We start from the raw sequence: 20,090 nt of genomic DNA on the forward strand, positions 1-20,090 counted from the left end.
TACAGTTGCAATAAATCTTATATTTTGCTGGCATCAATCTATGAATAGAATGTTGCAAATTTTTAATTCTTTACTGACTGCTTAAGCTTCATTAGTAAACAAAATATTCAAACATCTATTCTATAACAGACAAATGCTGAACAAAATATTAACTGAATGTATAACGGCAAAATATAGACAGGCTTCAAGTATGAGATACAGTCGTTAGAGGGAAGGTCTGGTTTGAACCAATCACATGATGTGTACCCATTCTGGCAATCTGAACAATGTGTTGTTCATTGTTGTTTGGGTTTATTTTTAAGTGTATTTTTCTGAATAGTCAGTTGTTGGTGTGGTCTATTGTGCTGTCCTAATGTTTTGGTAATTCTGTTATGTTTTACAGTGAAACCTGTCTTAACCCAGCCTCTTCTGATTTGGCAGATGTTCTGTTAAGTCAGGTTGACAAACATAAAAATTTGATATGACTGGACTTTTAAATATGTATGGTTTAGACAGGACTTCAGTATATGCAAAATTCGGTTTAGACAGCTTTCACTGTATCATTTTATAACACTCGAAAAATACCATTATCTGATTACAGGTTATCATTTGCCACTCAATTCAAGGGCATATTCCATAAGTTTTTTCTTCCCTATATGATTGATGGATGTTTTATCAACACCATGGGTGTCACATGTGAAACAGGATATACCTACCCTTACTGAGTACCTGATATCAGCCCCAGTATTGGTGGGGTTCCTGCTGCTCAGTCTTTAGTTTCTATGTGGTGTTTTGTGGGCTGTGATCTTTTAAATCAACATCATTTTCACATGAGTCAATAGAATACATGCCAATCAATGAACTAATCGATGCATTATATGAATATACATTATATAGTCAATATTGAAGATGTTCTGATTGGTCAAGATGTCATTTGCAAGGATGCCAAATGTGTGCAATGCAATAAACAATGACTGAATATTTAAATATAATTATGCTTAAGAGTGAGTAAGCAAGAGTAAAATCCAATTATGACGATCTTTAATCAGATATTTGAGTTTCAATGGTATTTTTAAGTGCAAATTAAATATAACCATTAATTAGCAGTAACATTTCACAAATATGTTTTGTAAAGGATACACATCTACAGGATTTATAATATCTAAGAAGTCAACACACTGTGGCTGGAACTTTGTAAATGTGGCTTGTTTCAATAAAACATTCTCTACTTCCACAGTGTCACCATCATTTAGTAACAGATTCCTCATCATCTAAAAATGATTCAAAAAGGATTAAATATATAAAACATGTCTCCCTATGAATGGACATTGGTTATTCATTGACAAACAAATTCTGTTGATGTTGGTTCAAACTGCTAATTCACTACCATGTTGGTAACCCTACCATTAAACTGATAAGTCCTTCCATTGTCAGTTACAAATTCCTAATACACTTCCTAATGTGTGTACCTGTTGTTACATTGACCCAATAAAGTAAAATAATTTTGTCTTTCTTCTATAAAAAAAAACTTCCAATAAACCACGATAAGTATACATAACATGTAACCAGTGAGGTATTTAAATACAATTTCTCTAATACATTTTATGAGCCTGTTTGAATACTTACCCATGTAGGTATATAAATTCTATCTTCTTTAGCTACAAATTCTAATACACCACTATGTGTGTGTCTGGCTTGTTGATTGTTCCTCAGTTTAAACAGCATAGGGTACTCTATATGTAAACGTACTGTAAAATCAAATGGTGAATTATTTTGAAAAACAAATAAAAAAAACGATTGATACAGAGCAAAACAACTTCCATTTAAAGTGTTGAGATTCCTTTTTGAATCTCCCTAATTTAGAGTTTCATTTTTAAAAGGAATTAGTTCCCTCACTTTTTCAACAAACTATTGGCATTCCCATGGGAACCAACTGTGCCCCTCTTCTTGCCGACTTGTTCCTTTATTATTATTAGGCTGACTTTATACAGGAACTTCTTAGGAAGAAACAAAAGAAGTTAGCAGTATCCTTTAACTTTACTTTCCGCTATATAGATGATGTTCTATCACTAAATATTTTAAAATTTGGTGACTATGTTGAACGCATCTATCCCATCGAACTAAAGATAAAGGATACAACAGATACAGTTAAGTCTGCCTCATATCTTGACTTACATCTAGAAATTGACAATGAGGGTCGGTTGAAAACAAAACTTTACGACAAAAGAGTTGATTTGAGCTTCCCAATTGTGAACTTTCCATTTATATGTAGCAGCATTCCCGCATCGCCTGCATACGGAGTATATATCTCCCATTTGATACGATATTCCCGGGCTTGTATTTCCTATCATGATTTCCTTGATAGAGGGTTGCTGCTCACAAGGAAGCTATTAAACCAAGGGTTCCAAATGGAAGTTGAAATCATCTCTTCGTAAATTTTACGGACGCCATCACCAGTTGGTTGACCGTTATGGAATATCCGTTTCACAGATGATAGCGGATATGTTCCTAATGTCGTAACTACAATCCCGTTCTCTTTCATTTCTTTTCACGAACGTGACATGCCGAATTAGACTATTTACCGGGTTTGTACTAACATGAGGAACACGAGGGTGCCACATGTGGAGCAGGATCTGCTTACCCTTCCGGAGCACCTGAGATCACCCCCAGTTTTTGGTGGGGTTCGTGTTGCTTAGTCTTTCGTTTTCTATGTTGTATTTTGTGTACTATTGTTTGTCTGTTTGTCTTTTTCTTTTTTAGCCATGGCGTTGTCAGTTTATTTTCGACTTATGAGTTTGAATGTCCCTCTGGTATCTTTCGCCCCCCTTTTATAATTTGGACCGAAAAATCGCAAATTTTTTAACTTCGATAATGTTGGGAAAATTTGATTAAAACATGTAACAATGTCCAATTGTTTAAGTTAGAAAACATAATTATCAATTGCATCATTAGTGATGTATTTGTGACGTCATAAATGTACCTGAATTTCATTGAAACTGATTTTTGTGGCGTCATTTCACTAAATTAAGTACAGTTTTATAAAAAATCTAAAGTGGCGCTACCATTCACCCACAGAAATATTTGCTGAAATTTTCTTCATATACTATATTCTTCTTTTTCAATCAAAACTTAAATGGGTCAGGTATGGCGCCACATTTAAAATCAAGAAAAAATGTCGAAAGAGGTGACAAATTTTTAGAAAAATGGACTTACATGAAATCCATTCCTATTTCAGGCTAATACATTTATAATATATGAAGCAGATATACAAGTTTTCTTATTATACTTTCAACAACAATACATTAAGAAATACATACACATAAGATTACTTAAACAATTGTCGTTTTAAAAATACATGTTTACAGGGTCGTTTATTGGGGTTACTGGCTCTATACTCCTTTTTTTTTAGTTAAGTAATATGTTATTCCCCTTATTTAATCATTGGTTTAATTTTACAGGAGTCAACATGTAGTTATACTTACTTAGTTGATCTACTGCAGAGGGAGGCATAATTACTGAAATGAAAAACACATTCATTTATGAGAGAACATGTTAATATATATATACAAGTCTAAATTGAAAACAACTTTCAAACCTATGATTGCGTTGGATAAAAACCGCAATTTTTATACATGTGCATGCAAAACAAATTTCTTGTTAGAGGGGTCTAAATACAGCACAAACAACATTTTCCAAAAGACCAAAAAAGTGAAAAAGTATATTTTAACAAAACGCATTTGACTAACAGGTCGAACAACAAATGTTCTTAAACCCTGCTGACTGCCATTGGCGATTGCCAAATAAACGGATCACCGATGTAATAAATGGATCTTAATTTTAAATTTAATACTAAACACAAAAAAAACTTGCAGGGAGGATGATATACCGCAAACAAAAGGTGCAAAGGTTTTTGTAAACCATATCCGGATTTCGACAAATAATGTCTCTTCAGTGATGTTAGGAATCGAAAAGGTATTTGAAAAGCCCAACAATTTACCTCAATTTAGGATAGACTCTTGAATTTTGAGGAGTCAAAATAGGATGAACGGATTATATAAACCCTAAGGCAAATATAATACAAGCCCAAACGAAAAAATATAAACAAGTCTAAATTGAAAACATCGTTCAAACCTATGATTGCGTTGGATAAAAACCGCAATTTTTATACGTGTGCATGCAAAACAAATTTCTTGTTAGAGGGGTCTAAATACAGCAAAAACAACATTTTCCAAAAGACCAAAAATGTGAAAAAGTATATTTTAACAAAACGCATTTGACTAACAGGTCGAACAACACATGTTCTTAAACCCTGCTGACTGCCATTGGCGATTGCCAAATAAACGGATCACCGATGTAATAAATGGATCTTAATTTTAAACAGAAAACAATAAACTTGCGGAGAAGATGATATACCGCAAACAAAAGGTGCAAAGGTTTTTGTACACCATATCCGGATTTCGACAAATAATGTCTCTTCAGTGATGTATTAAATGACTGAATAATAGCCAACGATAAATCTTACGGGGCGATGGATCATATAAATATGATACAGTACACTAGAAAATATAATATATAACCAGTCTAAAAGGGTACAACATCACTAAAACATGACAATAAACGAACAAATGTAACTATAAATATTTCGGATAACAGATATCCTTCATCAGTATGAGCACGATGTAAAATGAATCAGATCAATCTATTCTGATTATTAAACAATATCAATCTTGAATTCTATACAATAAAAAGAGTGAAACAGTTTTACCCGAACATCATATGTAGAGACGCTAATAATTTTTTTTTAATTTCCAAAAAACGACTCAAAGACATGCCTAAAATGAAAATAGTAATTAGAGATATGAACTGGCACATCTCTAAAAATCAAAAATGACGTCAGTTAAGATGTTACAACAACTGCGTGTAAATACATTCCCAAAAAAACAGCACTGATCGATATAAGCTGGTAAAATATGTCAGAGAGACTCTTACAGTTTTAAGGATTCTTTTGGAATTTTTTGAATTTTACTAGTTCAAATACCTTTTCATTTGTTAGGGATGTACAAGTACGCATCCACGTCCAATTATTTAACCTTAGCCCAAATTTACTATTATTTTTTCTTTTCATTATAAAACTGCTATTTATTTGGGATGATAAATACGCAGCCTCTGTTTGACATATTTTACCAGCTTATATCGATCAGTGCTGTTTTTTTTTTGGAATGTATTTACACGCAGTAGTTGTAACATCTTAACTGACGTCATTTTGGATTTTTAGAGTTGTGCCAGTTCATATCTCTTTATGTTTGGGTGAAACTGTTTCACTTTGTTTATTGTATAGAATTCAAGATTGATATAGTTTAATAATCAGAATAGATTGATCCGATTCCTTTTACATCGTGCTCATACTGATGAAGGATATCTGTTATCCGAAATATTTATAGTTACATTTGTTCGTTTATTGTCATTTTTGGTGATGTTGTACCCTTTTAGACTGGTTATATATAGACCCCTCTTACAAGATATTTGTTTTACATGCACACGTATAAAAATTGCGGTTTTATCCAACGCGATCATAGGTTTGAACGTTGTTTTCAATTTAGACTCGTATATATATATATATATATATATATATATATATATATATAATGATCATGTCCATGCTCAAGTTAGGAAATAAGACACTAGCTTTCACAGTGACTTCATTTTTCAGTTTCATATAGAATTTTATGTTGATGTTAGGTATTGGCTGTTTCTGTAGAATTCATTCAAAATTACTGAGCTGGTTATTTAGTGTCTGTTTTAGTTTGATAACTATGTATAAGAAATTTAGACAATGTAATGGTGTTGTTAATTGTTTAATGTTGAAAATAGAATATGGAACTAGATATTTCGGTTCATTTGTGCTTTAGCTTGGTTGCTGTGTCACTTTCATGTATTATAGATCTCATTTGATTCATTCGATTTTTTATTTTGTTGACATATTTGTTTGTTTTTAAAGTTATTAAGATTATAGCACAATGTTGACTGTTGTACCCCTATTTTTGACATTTTTACCTATTATGTCTGTCACACATTGATGCCAATATAATGGAATTTTATGCGAGTTTCATACAATTAAGAGGTTAAGCTAGCTATAAAACCAGATTTAATCCACCATTTTCTACATAAAGAAATGCGTGTACCAAGTCAGGAATATGACAGTTGTTTTCCATTCGTTTGATGTGTTTGAGCTTTTGACTTTGCCATTTTATAAGGGACTTTCCGTTTTGAATTTTCCTGGGAGTTCGGTATTTTTGTTATTTTGATTTTTACATCTAGGCTTAAAGCAATAATTTAGGAAAATAAATCCATTGTCATAACTACTGTTCAAGAATCATACGAAATGTTTGATTTTAATGTTTGAGCACTGAAAAATCACAATTCTCGTCATTATTTCTAGTTGTCCTACAATTTTTCTATGAATATGTTCTAGGGACACAGTTATTCTCCCTTGGTTTGTTTGGTCTACAAATATAGTCCCTATCGTGGACAGTGTATAACTTGCAAACTTATTTCTGTATATTTTATACATAAAATATTACGTAGAGGGATCAATTTACATGTAAAAAATTGTGGGTCATGAACTTTAAGGTAAAATATTGATTTGGTCATGTTGGTCTAGTTAAAAACGGTAAAATATTACAGTATGTCTGAAGCTGTCAAACTGATTATTGAACTCCTTAACATAAATCTGTCCATATTTAGAGTTAGAGCTGATGACAATTTCTATAATTTTCATATAATTTGTCACAAAAGTGGTATTCGACACTGAAAAATGAGATAGAACAGGTACTATTTTTTTTAAATCTATGTTTATTTTCTAAAAGAAAGGAACTACAAAATAACTGTGTTATCCAGTCAAAATAACAAAAATGATTAATAATATAGCTTCTTGAATATTTTCTTTTATGAAAAAATGAAAATCTTGTCATTCATATAAAGGTTGATAATCTGTAAATGTAACTATGTTTGTTTATCTTACTTTTTCCACCTCTCTCAAGCATGTCAACATCTTCTCTGTGATTTAACATGATCATAGAATAACATGTGTATGTCTGTTTACATTCACCAAGACCTCCGGTCAGTTCAGTTCCCAATATATTACCTCCAAATCTACCGAACTAGAAAAAAAATATTATACAAATTGATTGCCACTTACTCTCTTCTATATTTTGTAAATAATGTGAATTTATGAGAACTTTATAACATTATCATACTTGATAATACTACAAACTATGATATATAAAATTGAGAATGGAAATGGGGAATGTAACAAAGAGACAACAACCCGACCAAAGAGCAGAAAACAGCCGAATGCCACAATTGGGTCTTCAACACAGCGAGAAAATCCTGCACCTGGAGGCGAGCTTCAGCTGGCCCCTTAACAAAAATGTGTACTAGTTCAGTGAAAATGGACGTCATACTATCCTCCAATACCTATATTTGAACTAAAAATCATACAAGACTAACAAAGGCCAGAGGCTCCTGACTTTGGACCGGCGCAAAAAAACGGCAGAGTTAAACAAGTTTTGTGAGATCTCAACCCTCCACCTATACCTCTAGCCAATGTAGAAAAACAAACACACAGCAATACGCACAGTAAAACTCAGTTTAAAAGAAGTCCGAGTCCGATGTCAAAATAGGTAACAAAAGAAACTAAGAAAAATGATAATGGTACATAAATTAACAAATGACTATTAGCAGTTACTGACATGCCAGCTGCAGACCTCAATTATACCGATTGAAAGATTATGTCTTCGTCATATCAAAATGAAGCACAATCTCTCTTTGGGGGTTTAGTATCATACCATCATTAAATATGTGAGAAGAACATACCTCGTATCATGCCAACAACTGGTTTAAAAATAAATGTGTTCATTTCCGTTGCAAAGACCCTTATGAGTGAATCAATGTTTATACCAAAACATGCTATCTTTAATGACCTGACAACAGTATCGTAACTATTTCCCTTCTGAATAAGTCTGTTTAAATGTTTGGTGAATGCCGACATTTTTGTGTTTTGTAAAGAATATTACCATAATAGATTGGTTGTGAAATATTTGAACGTATAAGATGTCTGCATATTGATTTATATTTACGAATGATGTACTTGTACCGATGATAAAATTAAGTAAATGTTTTAACTAGGTTGTGATATCGAAAACCCTGGTGTAATAATTTTTCAGTATTACAGAGATTTCTTTCGTTAAAATCAAATACTTTATTACATACACGAGCGAATCGAACAAGTTTAGATATATAAACACCGTAAGATGGTGACAAGGGAACGTCGCCATCTAAAAATGGATAGTTAACAATAGGAAATGAAAAATCATCTCTTTTATCATAAATTTTGGTATTAAGCTTCCCATTAAAGATGTAGATATCAAGATCCAGGAAAGGGCCGTGTTCATTGTTAGTATTAGCTTTATTTAAAGCCAGTTCGGCAGGATAAATCTTTTTAGTGTACATACTGAAGTCGTCATTATAGAGAGCCAATATATCATCCAAATATCTAAAAGTGTAATTAAATTTTTATATCAGATGTTGTTTCGATGGGTCTTTGCTGATTTTAGACAACATGTATTATTGTCAAGTTAATGAAAAATGATTAACCATACATGTTGAATATAATAGCTTACATCCACTTTATTTTTACTTTGGTGGATAGTTGTCTCATTATTTTATATTTATCAATCAAGGTAATGACTTTTCATATTTTGCTGTGGTTTTTGAATTCTGTTAGCAAAATTTTTATTCATCTTCTCTCTGGATTTGGTGGGTAATTTACTTGCATTTCACTTTTGTATAGTTAGTTTTATAAAAATATTTGCACGTTTCAAATTTTCCCCATGTCAACATGTTTGAAGGTTTTTCTACAATATATTGATAGTCAGGATGACAAGATGCTGTCCTAGTACATGTATTATCATGATTATCCAGTTGTCAATATCAGTAATGGGTCTATACTAGGGATGTCAACTCTGTGAAGAGTTAGTTATGAAGTACTTCTTGATTTTATCAAACCATACCGGAATTGTTTTTTTACAATATTGGAACACAATACACATTTAATGCTTTATGGGTTGTTGTCTAATGGACATCAACCCCTCTGCATTATAACCTATTAATATAAACCATAATTAGCAGCAATTTTTTAATTGTACTTTTAAGTACATTAAGTAAAAGCAATTCATTTAATCTAATTCATAGTTTGGTAAACACACATATATGAATATAAATTATTACCATTACTACACAGTCAAACTGGTTAAGCAACGTTTACATTGTGTAATCGTAAAGTAGCCCTATTTACATAGGCATGATATTGAGGCATCACTGGTGTGTTCTGACTGAAAATTAGCTTTGTGGAAAGAAAGATACAATGTTTTAACAGGAAACCAATAAGTCTAGTTTCATTTAGGTATTCGAAAGTCAGAAATAACGAACGATACTAGAGCACTCGAGTACATGTTGACATCCTTAGTTTATACAACCAGGTTGAATTGTACCAGCCAATATCTCAAAAGGTCTGTCAATGTAAACATCTTATTCAAAAAGATTTCAGCGATAGAAATTGCATGAAAATAATTTCCTGACTATTGCTGTTAATTGCTTTAACTTTATAGCTTGTTGTTCGGTGTGCGCCAAGGCTCTGTGTTGATGACCGTACTTTGACCTATAATTGTTTACTTTTTACACATTGTGACTTTGATGTAGAGTTGTCTCATTGGCACTCATACCACATCTTCCTGTATCTCTTTAACATGTTGTTTGACTCTGACAACTATTGAAATTTTACAGCACATTTAATGTATGCCATTTTTTTCAATTTCAAAGCAAGTTTTCTGTTTAAAACAAGTCTAACACTGACATACAGTTCTCTCAAGAGTAAATGATTGATAGAACATCAAAGGTAAAGCTAACTTTTATTTTGTAAAGTTTTGATCATGAAAATATCGTATTCCCCATTTGGAACAGTCTAGGATTAGGTTGATTTTTGGTACATATAAACAAATCTTGCTTAATTCTATTGGTACAGACGCCTTCCAGATATCTAGGATATGGGTTTAAAACTGTGTAGATTACTTTCTTATCATGTAAGCTGGCAGGTATTGTAGTTAGACTATAAACCACTGAAAACTAATGGACTAAGAAATAATTGTCTAAATGTCATTGTATTGACGTTAACATTGAACTTATATTTTGTGGGGTTTTTTTGAATGTTTTTTTTTTTTTTTTTTTGAGTTGCTGACAACACATCGTTCTTCTTTCTGTTCTATGTTTTGTTTACCCCACATCTCTTTCTATTTACATTTACAATGCTTTATTTTGTAGCAAATCAAATTGGTTGTGAAGACCAGTAACCATTAATTAAACCTACATTGTATCTACAAAAATTGATGTTCTCGAATCCATGAAGACACAAATATTATGAATAAATTATTCACACGTCTCAATATCATGCTCCTAATAAACTTCTAGATTTTTGTCATTGTGGGTCATGATGGCCATGATAAAAACCGGACTTTTATATTCATGTATATATATACAATATTCTTCATTTATATAAAATCCCATGATAACCCTTGATATATAAGAGCACTCAAACCCTGCTGTCAGGTTGATGTGGGCATTGGAGATTGAAATGAAATTTGCCTATACAAAGCATCTGCTAATCTCATTTTGATACATACATCCATATGTACATCCTCAGCTTCTTTTTTCTCTGGTCTTTTTGGTTCTTGATAACCAACTGGAGGTGCAAAATCAACCTGTAAAGACATTGGAACAACAAAAATATGATGTTATCAACACCAATAGTTGATTTTTTTATAGATATATATATATATAAATATATCAATCATGTGTATATTATTTTCCTGTGTTATTTTTACGGTATTCATCTTCCAGTTATTTCTTTTACATACTGCATGTATTGAGCCATTAACCAATATTCTGTTTTCCAAATTAAGCTATCTTGATGATTGTATCTTGTTTGTAAAGTAGGGGCCTTGGTGGCCGAGTGGTCTAACTAGTCGAACTACTGTATTAGAAGCCAGTCAACACTGAGGTTGTGAGTTCGAATTCCGCACGGGGTAGTTGCACTCGACACCAATCTTAATTGACTAGGATTGTCAGTTTTCCTACCGAAGGTCCGGCTTCCTCCACCAATAAAAACTGACCGCCACGAAATAGCACAATAGTGTTGAAAGTGGCGTTAAACACCAATCAATCAATCAATCAATGTTTGTAAAGTTGCCTATTGTCAGTTGATTTGGTATTGTATTTTCCCTGTGAATATCAACAAGGAAAACAATATATACATGAAAACATGTTGAATAAAAATAACAAGTGTTGCATGAAATAACCCTTTACCAGTCTGTTTGACTCTGACAACTATTGAATTTTTACAGCACATTTAATTTCTGCCATTTTTCAATTTAAAAGCAAGTTTATTGTTTAAAACAAGTTAAACACTGATATACAGTTCTGTCAAGAATAAATGATTGATAAAAAATAAAGGTAATTTTTATTTTGTAACGTTTTGATCATGAAAGTATCTTATTCGCCATTTTAAACAGTCTAGGATAAGATTGATTTTTGACACTTTGAAACAAAGTATTGCTTAATGCTATTGCTATCAACGCCACCAAGCAATCTATGATAAGGGTTTAAATTTGTGTAGTTTGTTTCTTACTATGTAAGCTTGCAGGTATTGCAGTTAGACTACATTCCACTTAAAACCAATGGATTAAGAAATAATTGTCTCAATGTCACTATATTGACTTTGAAATTGAACTTATATTTTGTGTTTTTTTTTTTGTTTTGTTGAGTTGCTGACAACACTTCGTCCTACTTTCTGTTCTGATTATTGTCTATCCTACATCTCTTTCTATTTACATTGTCAATGTTTCATATTGTAGCAAAATAAATTGGTTGTCAAGACTAGTAACCATTGATTGAATCAATATACAAAAAATGATGCCCTCGAATCTAAATATTTTTACAGTATCTGTGGTATATAATGTAACTGATATGTTAACTTACATTCAAATCACATTCTATAACAGATATAGCATCATCAGGTTTGGTTTCAAGTACACATAGTTCATACTCCTGGAATAAACCATGAACTTTAATCATCTGTTAATATAGAAATACACCTTGTTGATTTTAATGTTCTTTTTTTTTGTTGGTTTATTTCATTTTGTTTAACAGTTGCACCAAATAAGAATGAACAAGTGATATTCCATCATCTATCTAAAATCATGCAATGAAAACAATAGAACTTAACATTTTCTGCAAAAAAAAAGAATACATTTGTGCTCACCATCAATTGAAAGAGAACAATTTGACACACTTTTTTTTCTATGTGTTCCTAAAGCACAAAACAATTGAATCTAACAATAACAATAATGTTGTGACTTTTTTAAATATTTCTCCTTAAGGGGGACCAAAAATTTTATCACAAAACAAACCTGTCGTTTATTTTTTTTTTATGTCATTGATGAATTAGGCCTAGCTAAACATCATGCAAAAAATCTTAAAGATTTGAACCGTTGTTAAGAAAGATATGGCCACCTACATATGGTATGGGTAGAGGGGTGTCTAAGATATAGAGAGCAAAATTGACTATGATTGGTCAAATATTTTAAGAAATAAACGTTCTTAAAAAAAATATGCGTCGTTTATTTTATTTTTTTAAACTAACCATTTGTCGTGCAATACCAGTCTGTTATTCTTGCAAAAATTGATAACAATGTAACCGCCAGATTGTTTTTTTTTATTCAAGCTTAAAATATACCCCAACCCTCAAAAATGAAGAGCAAGTTCCCTTATGATAGTACATGCCAAAGTAATTAATTACATCACAATTACATTGATTTTCAAATACAATTAATTACATTACAATTACATTACCAATGTAATTAATTACTTACCAAATACGTTTATCCAAAAGAGCTGTATTATATAAGACAAAATCATAAAAATAAAAACACGCCAGAATGAAACTTTTTATAGTGAGAACATTTGTACAAGTTCTAATTTCTAACCTCATTCTAACATTTACTCTTCCTTAGATTTTCAATGCTGATTATTTGGTTGCATTTTTTTTTATGAAAAAAAAACGTTTTGTAATGATATATAGATAGATACAAATGAAAACATGTTTTTTTATATTCTTAAGATTTATTTAGATGTTTTAAAAAGGTTTTCTTATTTATCTCACGTGAGTCATAAAACTTAAACTAACTTTCAAGCTTCCATTTATTACAGAAGAGTAATGATAGCATTTTGCTTTTATTACCTATCCAAAATTGTCTTTTGGCAAGTCAGAATTGTCTAGTATATTTGACCCCATTCTTTTATCGTATGTGCTGACTGATATATTAAAAATTTTGTAGAATGAGTTTAAATAATAACCATTTGAACATATTTTAACATGTAAAGATGATGGTTTAAAAGAAAAATTGGGGCATTTTCATAGAGGAACATTCTTTTTAAATTAGTTTGAACAGTGAAAAGAAATATCTTGAGGCTACGATTATTGTTAATTGTTAGAACAACATATTAAAAAATTATATGTCAATCATGTCAATAAATTTTTATTGTTCATAATTTCTAGATGTTTAATGCATGTGAAAAAAATTAATTGATGAATTAAATACAAATAAGGATTATACTACTTGCTATAATGATTCATAAAGTATTATTATTAAGGAATGTTATTTTTTTTTCAACACATAAAAAAAGTTTATACAGTATTTAAAAAAATCTAAGTACCAATCATACGATATTTGATTGCATCTCAGAAAAGCACAAAATGTTGGGTTTTTTTTTTAATTTCCTAGCAAATATCTAAATGTGATTCATAATTACATGGCAAAAAGTCAATGTAATTAATTACTTTCAATTACATTACATGTAATTGTAAATATGCTCAATTACACATTACATTGAATTACTTTCAAATTTGTAATTAATTACAGCTAATTACAATTACGTGTTGAATTACCTCAGGTCTGATATATGGGCCATAATTGTTTTTCTTTTGATCTAGACCTTAGATATTTGGCATGTGGATGTATCATCATGAGGTTAAGTGTCTGGTACCCTTATGGCCTCCTAGTGACATTCAAATTTGACCTCACGATCAACTTAATGTATTTTCTTGCAAGAAACACGACCAGGCCATAACGTTTTTGTCTTTTGACCTAGGCTTTACATCTATGTCATGTGGATGTATCATCTTGAGGTGATGTGCCCGCTTACCATTATAACCTTCATGTGACCTTGTAAACGGTTAATGTTTAATCGATTTTCATAGTGTCAAGTGTTATTGATTGCCAAACTTTTAATCCAATTTTATCGTAGTTTGATATTATTTAAATGCAGTTCATTTGGCATGTGGATGTATCATCATGATGTTAAGTGTCTGGTACCCTGGTGACCTTCTAGTGACATTTTAATTTGCCCTCACGGTCAATTTAATGTATTTTCTTGCAAGAAAAACGACCAGGCCATGACTTTTTCGTCTTTTGACCTAGGTTTTTCATCTATGTCATGTGGATGTATCATCTTGAGGAGGTGTGCCTGCTGACCATTATAACCTTCATGTGACCTTGTAAACAGTTATTGTTTAATCGATTTTCATAGTGTCAAGTGTTTTTGATTGCAAAACTTTTAATCCAATTTTATCGCAGTTTGGTATTTTTGAAATGCAGTTCATTTCTGTTTAAATAATTTAACTAAAAGAAGTTTTTATTGTGGTAAAAAATATTAAAAAACAAATGACTCTCTTGTAGTTTTAACTCTGGTGATTCAGAAGCACGTTGCTGAAGTCTGGAATTTTTCTCTATAAGTAGTGCCGAAGTCTACAAATATCTCTTCATTAATTGAAAAACAATTAAAAATCATTACTTCATAACTAAACAATATGCCGGCAATTAGTAAATACTTGACCGCATCTTTATTCTGACTTTGCTACTTTTTGAGATTTCAACAGGCTTGTCCGCTGGGAGAAAATGTAAAGGCCGTGGGTGGTCAGGGCGGAAAACAAGCCTGATCGGACGTGCAGCCGACCAAAAGAAGGGGGAATAAAAACATTCTTCTAAAACAATTACACCCAGAATTTAATTGAATGCATGTACTTAACTAAAACATATACAATTTTATACTCCGTCTTAAAAGAGCAGGACATAGGATTATTTATGTCCATCTCTTTAATCGGACGTGCAGCCGACCAAAAGAGGGGGGAATAAAAACATTCTTCTAAAACAATTACACCCAGAATTTAATTGAATGCATGTACTTAACTAAAACATATACAATTTTATACTCCGTCTTAAAAGAGCAGGACATAGGATTATTTATGTCCATCTCTTTAATCGTTAAATCGCTGTCAAATACTAGTTTTAAAAACGTTTTAACTATCTGAATAATTCAAAGAATTATACAACACAAATTAAGTTTTTTTTTTTTTTTTTCGATATCGATTTAAGTATAATTTTTCATCATTTTTTATGAGAAAACTTCCGGCAAACAGAAAAAAAATAGCCAAACATCATGCCGATGCCGATGAGATTCGGATTTTTTTCGTTATAGACTCAACGTGGAATTGTTTGTTATTTCTAAATTCATATATTCATAAAAAAAAATTTGTTTGCCTCCAAATCAAATAAAAAAGTTATGTACAGTCATATTTTGGGACAATTTGCCAACTTCATAGTGTTCTTTTTAATTATAATTGAACGAAAATTTAATTAAGATAAAGTTTAAAGGTCTACGAATGGTATTAGAACACCCATTTATATATATTGCATAGCAAGAAAACGAAATTCTACAGCAAATAAAGGATACACTAGGATTGAACATCTACTCGAAGATTTGTTTTAAGGCCTTCCCCTAACTTTATTTGGACGAAAGAAATGCAAGTCATCTATCTCATCTCTGGAAACACTGATTCATTAGTTTCACTATACGTGTTTGCCAAAAGTTACTAAATAATAAACTCCCTTAATTATTTTGTTTTTTCTGTAAGTGAAGTTGATTGGTGTGTCTATTAAGTCTATCTTTAATATGGAACAGTTATGAACAAAAAGAGATGCAGGGTATACATCACTGAGACAGCAAGCAAACATCAAAATAACGAATAGACACATAAACACATAGAAGACATAATTAAGGTATATATACATGTACACCATATGTCAAGCCCGAAATAGTTTTTTCATCACTTTGATTTTAATTCAGATCCATCGTAATTTGCTCACTCTTATGATCTAAATCAGACATCTATATGTTGATTAGATATGTTTTTCATAGACCAAATATTGGAGCCCCCTTTATGCTATTACAGGAAAGGGGAGAATGTTATCTAAAGACAATTGTCATTTTTTATTTTGATTGATTGTTGCTTATTAAACATCTGAAGTTAACAACGGCAAATTTTCAAAGAGAATTTTATGTAATTTCTTTCGTTGAATAAGGGTCAATTTACTAGAGGTTATTTAGAGTTTGATATATCGTCATGAAGTTTGGTTATTGTACAAAAAAATATATCAGATTGACTTACAGTTGCTAATTTCTACTTCAATTAGTCTCTGGTAGAAAGTTGTCTCACTATTAATCATACCACTTATAATTTAGTCTGACAGACGCCGGTTTTGTCTACGTAAGACTCATTGGTGGACTTTAATCAAAAGTCGGATCCCTTATAATGACGAAAATAAAGAGCATTGAGGTGTAATACCACCATTGTTTTCCCATATTAGTTCAAAAAATAATTTATCTTTGTTTCAAATAAAGAAATACTTAGCATGAGTAAAGTTTTATCCTATCCAGTACTACAGAAATATTTCACATAACATTTCATTGCATATAAGATAATAACCATCACTGGAAGTTAACCAATCAAATTTCCATCCTATTCTTTCCTGCTTACAAGCTTTAGTAGCCAAGTAACCTCAAGTTTCCAAATTATTTTATAGAAACACCAAATAAAAAAAAGAATGGTGCTTTGAAACACCAGAGATATATGTTTATGAATAAGATTTTTTTTACTGCAATGAAAAATATAGGATTAATTTCCTACAACTGTCAAACTCCAGGGAATATTTTTGTTTATCCTTTTATGTATGCAACCGGATGTGATGTACTATGATTTGGTATTATACCTAAAGAAGACTTTTTTTGTTGAACAAACTGAATGTGATTATTTTCCTTTGTAATACTGCTTATTTCAAGCATTACTGTCAAGTTTTGTCATAATCAGTTCAATAGTTTGAGAAAAATTTAGTATAATAAAAGACGACATCTACAGCGATTCGAGCAACATTTCTTCAAAAAATCCAATCCAAGCCGCATCATGATATAATATATTGTGGACTAATAAATGAGCAAATATTTATCTCATCTGCCTACAAACAGTTGAATATGATACAAAAGATGACTCTGGGATGAAAAATACCACTAATGGACATCTTTTTCTTCATTATAAGGTCTTTTTTGGTTCATTTATACCTCTGATTTCCTCAAAATTTCAGCTTTTTAGGCCAATAGATCAAAATTTCGGGGTACCTTTCACACATATATGCAACAAATGTGATAATAGATGAGTAATTGAAGTATTCAAGCTGAATAAACTATCCACATAAAAGTATTGACTCTATGGAGGTTTCAATAAGTCCTTACATAAAACTTAAATTTACGCAGCGCTCCAGAGATGGACATAAAATGCTTCCCTTTCAGTGAATAATTTGTTGTTACTGCTTCAAAAATAATTTCATTTACTTATAACTCTTTATTTATTAGTGTATTACTTAGGAAAAAGTTTTCTATTATAGCAAAATACAAGACATAAGAAGAACAAGTAAGAAAAAACTCTCCAAAGCACTCAGTATGGCTTGCTATGTCTACTAATATTCATGGAAGAGACCTATTTCAAGGCAATTTCTCTTAAAATGTGTTTTTAAGACTCAATCCTCTCAGAATATTAATTTTTTGCATTATTTCACTGAAATAGCATGAAATTTTAACAAATGAGAATACATGCAAGGTCGAAGGTGCATGTGCAGCTTCCCATAATACGTGTATTACCACCATTGTTTTCCCTATTAGTCTTTGTTAAATTTGCACTTTTCAAAAAATTGTGCATAATTTATATTTGTTTCAAATAAAGAAATGCTTAGCATGAGTAAAGTTTTATCCTATCCAGTACTACAGACAATATTTCACATAACATTTCATTGTATATAAAATAAAAACCGTCACTGGAAGTTAACCAATCAAATTTCCACCCCTTTCTATCCTGTTTACAAGCTTTAGTAGCCACGTAACCTCAAGTTTCCAAAATATTTTATAGAAACACCAAATAAAAAAAAGAATTGTGCTTTGAAACACCAAAGATTATGTTTATGAATAAGATTTTTTTTACTGCAATGAAAAATATAGGATTAATTTCTTTCAACTGTCAAATTCCAGGGAATATTTTTGTATATCCTTTTTTGTATGCAACCGGATGTGATGTACTATGATTTGGTATTATACCTACAGAAGACTTTTTTTGCTGCAACTGTCAAATTCTAGGGAATACTTTTTTCGACCCTTTTTCGTATGCAATCGGATGTGACGTACTATGATTTAGTGGTATTACACCTTTGAAAAAAAGCAAATCAAACTCAAAACATAAAAATACACTTTTATACATACACTGTAGATAGGCAGCCTATAGCAATTTTTTGTACAACAAATCCTCTTCAAAACCAGTTTGGCAAATTAAAAGATACATTTATTAAGTCACAGCCGCGATGGTGTTGAAGATTGAATATTTTCGATTATTCAAAAAGCGTGTTTATTTTTTCAAACTTATTCCTGCCATGAATATGTACGAATTATATTAATCAGACTTTCATTCTCTTTAGTTTGTGTTGGTTATTAATTACAAGGTTTTTTCTTAGTGTATTCTTAGTATGATAAGCATTTTGCAGCTTTCAACTAAATTGAGATGAAAATCAGTGCCCGACAATAATATATGACGTAATATTTGACGTTACTTAGATTAATCTCGTTTATGTCACGAAACGCCAAAAAATGTAAATTCTTAATTTTTTTAAACATTATAACTGGAAATGTTCAAAAGCAACAATTGAATATGTTGTTAATAAAAAACAAAATCCTACAATTTGCAAGCTTGGCAATACATTTCTTCACAGAATATGGAAAGTAAACTCTAAAAAAGAAAATGAAAGCTAAAAGAAGAAAAGTTACAAAGTTTCAAAACATTGACTGCCTGTTTGATGTACTGTTCGGATAAATTTGCATGAAAATACGTATAAAAGGTTTGTGGAATAGAAGGTTTTAAAATGAGTACTTATTTATAAGTCATGTCGGTTATTTTACTTCTCGATTATATAACTTTGTGACATTGTCATAAATTTTCTCTTGTGGCTTGACTGCTGGTGGACATATATGTCCTCTTGGGACTGAGAGGGTAAAGATGCCAACTACACCTGGGTCCTTCTGTTTTCCTTCATTTGCCCATTTGAACAAAATCTGACCTCCTGCTTTTCATTTTACATTTATTTTGCTTTGAAATTTTCGTGTTTGATCTCTTTGAAGATTCATTTATGGAAATAGTGTTACTTTAAATGAATTTAAAGATTAAAAGAATAATAATAGGTAAACGTCTGCTTTTAGCAACAATGTTAACATTCTGATCTGGATCTTTTAAATTCTTGCATATTGCATGTGAATTTAAAACACTGCAATGAAACAGATTATGAATAAGAGTTATCTTTCTTAAGTGTTCTGTGCCCCTAAATTTAAGGTGCAGTAGATAATACCCAATGAGTAATCCATAGTGTTAAAAATATTCCATACCTTGCAAGAACCATTCCTTTTTTTATACTCACCATACTTCTCCTTTCACAAAGTGTATATCAGGTATTTTAAGATTATTGAAACAAGAAGGACATATCATCCCATATCACCTATACATACAATTGTGTTTTGTTTTTGTAATACATACTTTCACTTTCTATCTATAATTACTTACCATTGTAACATTT

The 20,090-nt window shown here is 31.1% G+C and overlaps 1 protein-coding gene across 21 annotated transcripts in view; it reads right to left on the minus strand.

Annotated features, from left to right (window-relative positions):
* LOC127711442 (ubiquitin recognition factor in ER-associated degradation protein 1-like) overlaps window positions 1-20,090 on the minus strand; it is a 410,122-nt gene that overhangs the window by 305,413 nt on the left and 84,619 nt on the right. For 18 of the 21 annotated variants that reach the window (XR_007986703.1, XR_007986702.1, XR_007986704.1 and 15 more), the window contains one exon: window positions 10,716-10,793. Coding sequence is in view for 18 of the 21 variants with exons in the window: in XM_052217501.1 (XP_052073461.1) it covers window positions 10,716-10,793 (78 nt within the window). In the remaining 3 variants the exon portion in view is untranslated. Of the gene's footprint in view, window positions 1-1,119; window positions 1,251-1,605; window positions 1,728-3,461; window positions 3,495-7,000; window positions 7,140-10,715; window positions 10,794-12,069; window positions 12,139-20,090 lie in introns of all 21 variants that reach the window. The other 3 variants (XM_052217512.1, XM_052217511.1, XM_052217496.1) reach the window with 3 other exon arrangements.

Source organism: Mytilus californianus, unplaced genomic scaffold (assembly GCF_021869535.1).
Source record: "Mytilus californianus isolate M0D057914Y unplaced genomic scaffold, xbMytCali1.0.p SCAF_8, whole genome shotgun sequence".
Taxonomy (NCBI): Eukaryota; Metazoa; Mollusca; class Bivalvia; order Mytilida; family Mytilidae; genus Mytilus; species Mytilus californianus.